The 11,501-nt window shown below is 40.5% G+C and overlaps 1 protein-coding gene across 1 annotated transcript; it reads right to left on the reverse strand.

Annotated features, from left to right (window-relative positions):
* Positions 1–658: 658 nt before the first annotated feature.
* Positions 659–3,770, reverse strand: LOC110901748 (ABC transporter C family member 4-like). Its single transcript, XM_035976560.1, has 8 exons — positions 3,454–3,770; positions 3,166–3,254; positions 2,092–2,175; positions 1,869–1,975; positions 1,745–1,808; positions 1,435–1,674; positions 1,317–1,358; positions 659–717 (listed from the first exon to the last, which is right to left on the reverse strand). Exons 1-8 carry the CDS (start codon positions 3,768–3,770, stop codon positions 659–661), a joined length of 1,002 nt encoding a protein of 333 aa, XP_035832453.1.
* Between the last annotated feature and the right edge of the window lie 7,731 nt (positions 3,771–11,501).

Raw genomic sequence — 11,501 nt, forward strand, 5'->3', positions numbered from 1 at the left:
TACTAAGAAAACATTCACCTCTAAATATAGATACTTAATTACCATAATATGTTGCTTCATCACTCAATTACTTAAATATAGATACTTAATTACCATAATAACCATGTTGCTTCATCATTCCCAAAGGGGGTTTTCCGATATTTATTGGGTTTCCTCCTGAATTGGTGTATATGTATTATTGCCTAGTGGAGATGGATATGATCGGGTGGTTCCGCTGGCGATGATACTCCAGTGGTCCGTCAGTGATCCAAATTTACCATTAAAAAAAAATACTTAAAACATGCAGTATCATATATGATAAATCATCCATAAATAATGTATAACAACATAATACATTAAAAAGGTTAGGTCATATAATGAGTTAATGACTAATAACGGAAAATAGTATAATTAGTTAATTACTAACAAAAGCATATAATTGTCATGAAAAGTTGTACCAGAACATGAAAAATTAACACCAAACATATGTCATTGTATTGTCATTTCAATTGGCTTATTCAAAATACCACTTTTAGGAGGTGATTAAAACAACAGCCAAATTCCTTTTTATGTTGGTCTGGTGTACAAATCACTTCTTAATCTCAAATAGTAGGATTTTAAACCCAAATCACGAGCTTTCGACATGTCGTGGTTAACTTAAAATTCCATTTGTAACTCCTCATAAACCTGAAGACCTGTTTGCATACTCCTGAACCAATGCGCCAAACAGCGACGGTCAGTGGCGGAACTAGCCCATTAAATCAGGGGTATCCCAAAAAGAATTTTACCGTGCAATTATACAATAGTGAAAAAACGACAATAAATAAATAAAGTAAAACAATAACCTATTAGATTTGTCCTCTTTTTTTCTTTCATAGCTTGAAATCTTTCCATCACATCGTCGTCTTTTATTTTATGAAAAAAAAATCCTTTTCGACCGCACAAGCATGGCATTGTTCAAAAATTCTGGGCCCATTCGGCTGCGTAAATCCGTCTTGAACTGCAACTTCGAAAAACATCTTTCAAAGGTTGCGGTTGCAACCGGTAAAACCAAAGCTAGCTTCATTACCCGATAAACCAAATGACAAGAATTATGTGTTCCCATTTCAACCATAAGACGCGAAAGATCACTTATTTTATTATTTGGGTTTTATTACCTTACAAGTTTTGGGCTTAATGAATAATATCAAGTTTCATAATTTTCTCTTAGGGGTATCCTCGTATATGTTTTGGGGTATGCTATGTATAAAACCGAAAAAAAAACACTGCGAATACGGGGTTGAGCCGTAGCCCGTGCTACGGCTCACTTTTAATTGGTTCCGCCCCTGGCGACGGTCTCTCTATCAACCTCGATGGTTTATAAAATTCTTTAGCATAACCTGTTTCCAACAAAAGAGTTCAAGTTCAAAACCACAAATTCAACACACGTGTGTTTTAGACAAGAATGAGAGTTACCAGCGTCAATGACTAGAACGCGATCACAGTCCATAACAGTTGGTATTCTGTGCGCAATGCTGATGATGGTACAATCAGCAAAATCCTCGCGTATGATTTTCTGAATTACCGCATCTGTTTGTGAGTCAACAGAAGCCGTTGCTTCGTCCATGAACAACAGCCTGCTGTGCTTCAGCATCACTCTTCCTAAACATAGAAGTTGCCGTTGTCCCACGCTCCAGTTATCGCCGTTATCAACAACTAAAGAACAAAAACATGAGTTTTGATTATGTAAATCCAGATGGTGTATCTTCGGGTCGGTTTCTCGTACCTGCAGAATCTAGTTTACCAGGTTTCGCAGCTACAACATCATAAAGCTGGCATCGTTGGAGACTCTACAAATCAAGTTCTAGCATCAATCCATGCATCCTTGGAAACAAGAAAATAAGATTTACCCTCCAAATCTCTTCATCAGAATGTTGACCAATTGGGTCAACATTGCTTCTCACTGTGCCTTTAAATAGGATTGGTTCTTGAGGAATGATCCCGAATCTTGACCCGACTGGATGTTTGACTATGATTTGTTGTTTAACTCATAGAATCTATCTCCAGAGCCTACAGATGAGAAGATTGCTCAAATGTATTATCAAAGTTAGAGTCTGTCTACACCAAACATACCCAGACCAGTTGTTGTAACTCCTACAACTTCTGATGTTTTCTCCACAACATCTGAAGATACTCCAAGTACCTCACACACAAAGCCTGACCTCGAACAGGAAACAACACCAGAAATTGAAGATGCTAATGATCTTTCAGATGTAGAGTTTGAAGATGCTAACAATTATGGTGAAGAATCTCAAACTTTCATCCCCCCTCTCTCATACGCGTGCGCGCACACATAGACATTGTCACACTCCGACCCGCAACGGATTTAGGTGACTGAGGCATGATGATTATTCATAGCAGGGGCGGATCTACCTTGTTAGAAGGGGTAAACTCCGTTGCCCCTTGACGCTCCGGCAGTATTGTAAATTTTGGAAAACGTTGACGTGTTTTCAATTTCTTGACCCCTTTTTTCTGAAACGTTACCCTTATTATGATTTTATAGATCCGCCACTAATTCACAGCTTATGACAAGATATTTAAAAGTTTAAATATAATTTGTTAGTTTAGTTATGACAAGATATTTAAAAGTTTAAATATTATTTGTTAGTTTAGGAGGTTTGGCCAAAATGTTTTTGCTTGCTTTCTTTGTCTCTATCAAAGAGAATATATACAGGAAAGTGATTCGTGACTAGCCTATAATCATGCTAATCTCATAGCTGGTGATTGAGAGACTGTCTCGGAAATCGTCGAAAAGCACTTTTGGTAGTCCTTTAGTAAACACATCGGCTATTTGATATCGCGAAGGGATGTGAAGAACACGAACTTGACCTTTGGCGACTTTTTCACGAACGAAGTGGATGTCCATTTCGATATGTTTTGTCCGTTGGTGTTGAACGGGATTACCGGCAAGATAAATAGCACTAACGTTATCGCAATAGACCAAAGTGGCGTGTTTGGGTGGATGATGCAACTCGAGGAGGAGGTTCCGTAGCCAACAAACCTCCGAAACCACGTTTGCCACACCGCGATACTCGGCTTCGGCACTTGAGCGAGATAAAGTGGGTTGTCGTTTGGAGGACTATGAAAGAAGATTATCACCCATGTAAACGCAATACCCCGATGTTGAGCGGCGGGTGTCGGGACAACCTCCCCAATCCGCGTCCGTATAGGCGATGAGAGAAGCGGTTGGAGAGGGGTGTAAGTGAAGACCATATGTGATGGTTCCTTGGATGTATCTGTAAATCGATAAACATGTATAGAACATAGAGGATCAAAAGTGGCTAGGGTTTATTCAATAGAAAGCATAGTTTACAAATGAAAAGAAGACAAACATTATATAGCCAGGCTACGAGCTTACTAGCTAACGGGCCAAAGCCCAAAACTAACTAATAAACTAACTTTCTTTATTACGCTAACATCCCCCCTCAAACTCACAATGCAACAGTAATGAGCATTGAGAGTTTGTCACATAAGAACCGGAACTGAGATGTCGACTGAGCCTTGGTAAAAATATCCGCAATCTGCAAGGCTGATGGAACAAAAGGAAGCGAAATTGTCCCACGCTGAAGATGTTGACGAGTAAAATGACAATCAATCTCAATATGTTTTGTCCGCTCATGAAAAATAGAATTCTTTGCAATCTGCATAGCACTTTTGTTATCACAATGTAGAGGAGTAGGCTGAGAAATGTTAATTCCCATATCTGCAAGAAGCCAACGTAACCAAACGATCTCACATGTAGTCAGGGCCATAGCACGATATTCAGCCTCAGTAGAAGATCTAGAAACAACATCTTGTTTCTTACTTTTCCATGAGATTAGCGAATCTCCAAGGAAACACACAGAAACCGGTGGTGGATTTACGATCATTAGGATCACTATCCCAATCAGCATCACTATAGGCACGCAACTCAAGAGAAGATGTCGAAGGAAACAGGAGACTCTGAAACTGAGTCCCACGGAGATATCTCAGAATACGAAGAATAGCTCCCCAGTGAACAGAAGTAGGAGCAGTAACAAATTGACTAACCACATGAACGACATGAGCTATATCAGGGCAAGTAACTATAAGATAAACCAAACTGCCTACAATAGTACGATATAGGCTCGGATCAGATAAAGGAACACCATCAGTAGGAGAATACCGTGCATTGGTTTCAAGAGGAGTGTCTACAGTTTTGTTATCAGTAAGCCTTGCCCGTTGAAACAAATCAGAAATATATTTTGTCTGAGAAAGGAGGTATCCTTTTTGAGACTGTGCCACCTCAATACCCAAAAAATACCGTAACATGCCCAAATCCTTCATAGCAAAACGGTGAGCTAAATCATGCTTCAGGGATTCAATACCTTCATAATCATCTCCTGTAATAATCATATCATCCACATATAGAGACAGAAGAATGCGTCCTGCACTCGTACATCGAGTAAATAATGCTGAATCATGATTACTAGGAACAAAACCAAGGGAAATAATAACTGTAGAGAATTTCTCAAACCAGGCACGAGGGGCCTGTTTGAGGCCATATAGAGCTTTCTGAAGCCGACAAACTTCACCGGGCTGATGAGCAATTCCCGGGGGAGGAGTCATGTAGACCTCTTCATGGAGATCACCATTCAGAAAGGCATTCTTGACATCCATTTGACAAATCTTCCATTGACGAACAGATGCAACGGCTATCAGAGTACGAACTGTGGTCATTTTTGCCACTGGGGCAAATGTCTCCTCATAATCCATACCATACTTTTGAGAGTATCCTTTTGCTACAAGTCTGGCCTTATATCGCTCAACAGACGTTTTAATCTTATATACCCAATGACAACCAGTTGTATGTTTACCAGGTGGTAGCGGAACCAAATCCCACGTCTGTGTCTGATGAAGAGCACTGAGCTCTTCAGCCATAGCATTCTGCCAAAGAGGATTAGAGATAGCCTCTCTATACGATGCAGGTTCAGATAGATGATGTATATTTGCGATGAAGGAAGCAAAAGAAGCCGAGTAAGTAGAGTAGGCAAAATCTGGTAGCTTGGTGGACTTACATTCACGAGTGGACCTCCTTAGAGGTGGAGTTGTCTCAACAGATGAAGGAGTTGTCTCGGGTATAGTTGGACCTGAAGTTGTGTCTGACGAAGTGTGGGTGTCTTGAACTGACCCATCAGGTTCAGTAGATGTAGTTGGAACATCAGACGATGTTGATGCACCAGTGTCACAAACAAAAGGATCAATATTCAGGAGATCTGGCTTCGTTACATTGTGCGATGTGGATGGAATAAAGTAGAATGGAATATGCTCGAGGAAGATAACATGCCTTGAAACATATAACTTCTTACTTACAGGATCAAAACAACGATACCCTTTTTGTCCAGTGCCATACCCTTTCGAACCACTGGCATAACCTAAGAATACACATAAGGCTGCCTTATTTGACAATTTGTCTCGTTCAACATGAGGACGGAGAACAAGGCAGGTACTTCCAAAACCCTTAATTCACCGTAATCAGGGAGCTCGCCATATAGTTTCTCAAAAGGAGACATCCCAGAATTAAGAGCAGTAGGGATCCGATTAATAACATGTTAGGCAGTTAGGAGTGCTTCTCCCCAAAAAACACTCGGAACATCAGCATATAGAAGAAACGAGCGAGGAGTTTCCAAAAGATGTTGGTGTTTCCTTTCAGCAACACCATTCTGCTGAGGGGTATCAGTACAAGATGATTGGTGTATTGTACCATTTGACGCAAGTAACTGTCTAAAAGCATTGGAGGTACATTCACCCCCTTGGTCACACCGAAAGCACTTTATCACAGCCGAATGTTGTGTCTTAATACAGGCTCTAAAGTCTTTGTAAATGTTAAAGAAATCAGATTTACGCTTCATAAGATACACCCAAGTATAACGAGTATAATCATCTATGAAAGAAGCATAATAAATCGACCCACCCTTAGTGGAGACTGGTGACGGACCCCACACATCCGAATGCACAATATCAAAAGGAGCAGCAGAACAAGCTATACTTTTTTTAAAAGGCAAAGCAGAGAACTTAGCAAGTTTGCAACCACTGCAATCAAAAATATCACTAGTGCTCAATTGACCCAAAGCACCTGTAGAAACCAAAAACTTTAAACGCGATGCTGACACATGTCCCAAACGAGAATGCCACCGATAAAAATCTAGAGATGAACGACTCAAGCGAAAAGAAGACAAGTCAACACTAGATGCAACTACATCAATTTCTTTGAGACCATCCAAGACATAAAGTCCACCCACTCCACGACCGATCCCAATCACCCTCATAGAACGTGAATCCAAAACACAACAAACAGAATCCGAAAAGAACACCCAATAACCAGATTTGCACAACTGACTAACCGATACAAGATTTAAAGCAAGATTGGAATATAATAGACATTAGTGAGAGATATATGTGGAGTAACAACAGATCCAACGCCTTCTATTGGCTTCGATGTAGCACTCGCAGACATAACAGACGCACATGAACTAGATGTCAAAGATACAAAAGATGATAAGTAGGGTGACATATGATGAGATGCACCAGAATCCAAAATCCAAAAGTATGAAGGAATACCTGAAGTACTAGACGAAGACATGCATGAATTTAGAAACAATCTGAATTGCTCAAAAACCTGTGGATCTGAAAGAGAACTATCCATGATGAAAAATAATTGAAACCTACTCAGAACAACGAGACAAATGCGAGCAACCAAATACGAAATTCAAATCCAACCAATCAACTCGAATGAAGATAACCTTTTCGTCCAAACTAACTTTTCTTCAAAACCCAACAATTCACCAAACTCAAAAATTTTCTCTAAAGTCAAAACCTTTTTTTTTTTTTTTTGCTAGAATCCAACAAATATACGAACCGCTAACACACGGAGACTAATGCAAGCCAGCAGCAAAATCATATACCAATGAACCCAAAAGATAAATACCCAAAATTAATTTATAATATACCTTCTGTTATTTGTCGAATTCATAAATCATAAAACCACCATGAGTGGAATCATGATGTCTGCCATCACAAAACTCATCAACCAAACAAAAGGACTTTGTTGCCACAAAATCACAAACCAACTATTACTTCACGGTGATAACAAATTATCAAAAAGGTTTAATACCTTTTGGCGGCAAGAGATCGTAATATCACTCGGACACTTCCAACAATACGAAAACTTGGTGTTTGCAACAACTTCTCCTATCAATAATCATGGATCAATTTGGCTCTGATAACATGTTAATCGATAAAAATGTATATAACATAGAGGATCAAAAGTGGCTAGGGTTTATTCAATAGAAATCATAGTTTACAAATGAAAAGAAAACAAACATTATATAGCCATGCTACGGGCTTACTAGCTAACGGGCCAAAGCCCAAAACAAACTAATAAACTAACTTTCTTTATTACGCTAACAGTATCTAAGTATACGTTTCAAAGCATGCATATGAGCAGTTGTTGGGGAGTGCATATGAAGACATATTTGTTGAACGGCATATGAGATGTCGGGACGTGTGAATGTAAGATATTGCAAGGCACCCGCGAGGCTTCAGAATTCAGTGATGTTCTCTAAAGGCGTTCCCGAGTTACTACTCAACTTTTGTTGGGTGTCTACCGGTGTGGTAGCCGGATGGCAGTTTGCTAAACCGGCTCTTTCAAGGATTTCTTAGCATATTTCTCTTGTGATAAAAATAAAGAGTTCTTGTGTTGTGTCACTGAAATTCCAAGAAAGTAGCTAAGAGGGCCGAGATCCTTCATGGCAAACTCGGTAGAGAGCATAGTCATAAACCGTTCACGTAGAGCATCGGATGATGTGATCAACAAAATATCATCCACGTAGAGTAAAATGAATGCCGTGTGAACGTCTTCTTTGAAGATGAATAATGAGTGGTCACATTGGATCTCTAAACCCCATAGGTTGGTGCACGAAGACGGTCTCTTGAAGATGGCCATGAAGGAAAGCGTTTTTCACATCCAATTGGTGAATTGGCCATGAGTTACATAATGCAAGTGTGAGGAACGTTCGAATTGTTGCCGGTTTGACAACCGGGCTAAATGTTTCCCCGCAATCGACACCTACTTGTTGAGAGCTTTCGTCACAAACGAGATGGGCTTTATACCGTTCAAGTGTCCCATCCGCCTTCTTTTTGTGTCGAAAAACCCACATACTACGGACTATATTCATGCCGGGGTCTCTTTGGTACTAGTTCCCACGTCTTGTTTTCAATAAGGCCCCAAAACTCGTCGGTCATGGCATTTTTCCAGTCAGGATTGGATAAAGCTTCAGATGGATTTTTAGGGATAGGAGAGATGAGAGGAGAGGAGGAGTTCTTGAGGTTGAAATGTTGTTTTGGTTTGTGGATACCCGACATGGAGCGGGTTGTGACGGTTGGTGGTGGGATTATAGGAGGTGGCGGCGGGATAACTTGAGGTGGTGGTGAGATCGGAGAGTTTGGGATAGTGTTTTGTTGGGTGCTTGAGGGTGTGGGAAATGATTGGTGGTTATTTAGTGAAGTTGGTATGGAAGATGGAGATGGAGGTGGGATGTCAGACGACATAGTGGAAATAGAGAGAGATGTTTGCAAGTGAATTTGTGAATGAGAGTTTTGAGGTAGTGAGCAATGTCAGTGGATATGTGGGTGGTTGGGATGGTCGGGTCAGACCATAGAAGTGGCTGGGGGTCTGTAGATAGGAAATCGTATGACGTGGGAATTGGGGTGGGGTTTTTGAAGGGAAATTATTTTCATCAAAAACAACATCACGAGAAATCATAATTTGTTTGGAAGTGAGATTATAACATTTCTATCCCCTATGGTTTGAAGGATAACCAAGGAAAACACATGGGGTGGAGCGATTGGCGAGTTTGTGGATGGAGGTAGAGGGTAGAAGAGGATAGCATAGGCACCCAAATATGCGTAAGTGTTCATATGTGGGTTGTCTATGGTAGCTGGCGTGTTCAAGGGCGTGGTGCCAAAAATTACGGGGCATGGATGAGTGGGATACAATGGTACGCATGATGTTGTTAATAGATCGTATTTTACGTTCCGCTTTACCATTTTGGGATGATGTGTAAGGGCAAGAGAAACGAAATTCCATTCCATGAGATGTGCAAAAATTATGGAATGAGCTATTTGTGACAACTCGTATTCCAGAACCTATCTTTGTGCTTATTGTAACTTGTTTGAACATTACGTGACTAGTTGATGTGTATGATTGCATTGAATGTTATGGGTTTTATTATGTTACGTGTTATCATGTATGGGCCGCATACTTTATTTCTGGCCACACATCTTTCTCTCGGCCCAACTCCACTCGCAAACCACTTGGCCAACTCGAGACCAAGGGCAGCCCGTTGAGGGGTTCGGCCCACTTCTCTTGTGCACGTTCATTAACCCATTTAGGGGTTTTGATTTTCATAATTTACAAATCTCCAACACACACAAACCCTAAGCTCTCTTCCTCTCTCTCTCTCTTGTTCGACGGCATCACCTCTCACCCGAAGCCCTTCCTCTCGATCAAGCTTGTCACATCACACGATTCGGTTAGTGTTACATCTTTGTTAGTTGACATGGTCTCGATTTCTATATGACAACAAGGGTTTCATGCTAGTGATGTTTATTAATGAGATTATATTGTGAAATCGGACATGCTAGTGATGTTTATTATTGAGATTATGTTGTGAAATCGGAACATGTGTTTATATGAATAGATGATGTACAAGCAGCTTTGGTTCGGGTATCGCATGATGTTCGTGTGGCTAGGTTTGATGCCATAATCGATGATTGTATGTTGTGTGATGATTGGTTTTGTGACCAACTGATGATTGTTTGATCTAGCTCAGTGATTCCATGATTAATTAATTTGCCATGATGTAGGGTTGCATGTTAGTCCTTGAATTTGTTAATCAGATGATCCAATTGAATGTGTAACGGTTGTTCATGATTAGAGAATTATTAGGGTGCATGATTGTTGAATAATTGTGATTTGTGAAACTATTGTTTACTGATGTTACGGAAATTATGGGCTGCAAATATGGAAGTTTGTTACATCTTCTGGTCGCGACACGGGTTGCGAGCCGAGACGGCACAGTCTCGACTCGAGACCAAACCACACCAGCACAAACAACAAGACTTGAGACCTCGGTTGCGAGTCTGGTTGCGACTCGAGACCTGACCCGAGAACACCCAGTCTCGAGTGATAAATGCATAAGTCGAGACCACCTTTAGTTGCTGTCACACCCCCAAAATCCACACGCGGAGTATCGCCGCTTGGGAGCGTGACTGACCAGGATCAAACCACCAATCATATAGAACAATGTATATAGTAAATGTAAATGTAAATTAACCAAACCAATCCATATGAAAGGTGTTCCAACACATAAGTATAATAACAAAGTTTAGCGGAAGCATATGAGTAAAATCCCATCATAAATAAAGTATGTAATGTCATAATGTTTAATCAAGCAATTCACGATCCTTGTCCACAACGACCGCGCCTCCCCATGCAAGCTCCATGTATACCTAACAACCTGCAAGGCATGTAACAGAGAGTCAACAACTAGTTGAGCGAGTTCACAGTAAGGAAGTTAGTAATAGCAAGTTTGTTTGTAACGTGTGGCTCTGCTAGGCCGATAGTATGTTCAACTGGTGGGGGCTTCCCATGTTTGCATATACACTAGACTATTCGTAACCCTAAGTGTTCTTCTTAACCCGAGAACAGTAGTACGTACAAGCTTTAGTAGGTTTTACGTAAGTGTCCTTCTTTACCCGAGGACAGTGGTACGCGTGGGGTTTACGTAGGTTTTACGTAAGTGTCCTTCCTGACTCCGGAAGACAGTAGCATGTGTGAGTTTACGTAGGTTTTACGTAAGTGTCCTTCCTGACTCCGGAAGACAGTGGTAAGTACTTGTTTACGTAGGTTTTACGTAAGTGTCCTGCTTAACCCGAGGACCATGGTAGATAGTCTAGTAGCCGTGTAAGTACGAGTATTTGATCAATTCCATCATTCAACCCATTCCCTATCCACGGGAATCCCATGCCTTAGTAAGAGTGTGAACTCACCTTGGTTTGATCGGTTTGTTATTGCTTCTAGTGTAAATAAATGATTAGGTCCGTTACACACGACCTAGGGTACATTGCACATAAACTCGATGTAAGTGTTTATATTCAATTAGGGTTTACAACTCCTTGGTGTTCAATCAACTGTGTGTGATAATTGATTACAGATTGACATGACATAGTTTGCACATTACATACAGTAATATACAGCAAATACAGTAACATACAGTATCATATCATACAGTAACATGCAGGGTGTTCTTCACACAGGGTTTTGACTTAGTATTAAAAGTAACTCAGACCTTTCAAGCACAAATCAACAAGGCTCGGACAAGCAATCATCCACCAGAAATTCGGACTAGGCAACATTAGAAAAGTCGGATTCTTTATAACATATCACAAAGTTGGACCATGCA

Source organism: Helianthus annuus, chromosome 1 (assembly GCF_002127325.2).
Source record: "Helianthus annuus cultivar XRQ/B chromosome 1, HanXRQr2.0-SUNRISE, whole genome shotgun sequence".
In the NCBI taxonomy this organism is placed as follows: domain Eukaryota; kingdom Viridiplantae; phylum Streptophyta; class Magnoliopsida; order Asterales; family Asteraceae; genus Helianthus; species Helianthus annuus.

Excerpts from the sequence above, each read along its gene's own strand:
- LOC110901748 (XM_035976560.1), bottom strand. The coding sequence starts at position 3,770 with ATGGCCCTGACTACATGTGAGATCGTTTGGTTACGTTGGCTTCTTGCA. Across the intron at positions 3,255-3,453 it reads ATGCTCATTACTGTTGCATT|ATACATCCAAGGAACCATCA; the intron begins GTGAGTTTGAGG and ends ATCGATTTACAG. Across the intron at positions 2,176-3,165 it reads TACGGACGCGGATTGGGGAG|GCTTTGTGTGTGAGGTACTT; the intron begins GTTGTCCCGACA and ends GTTCGAGGTCAG.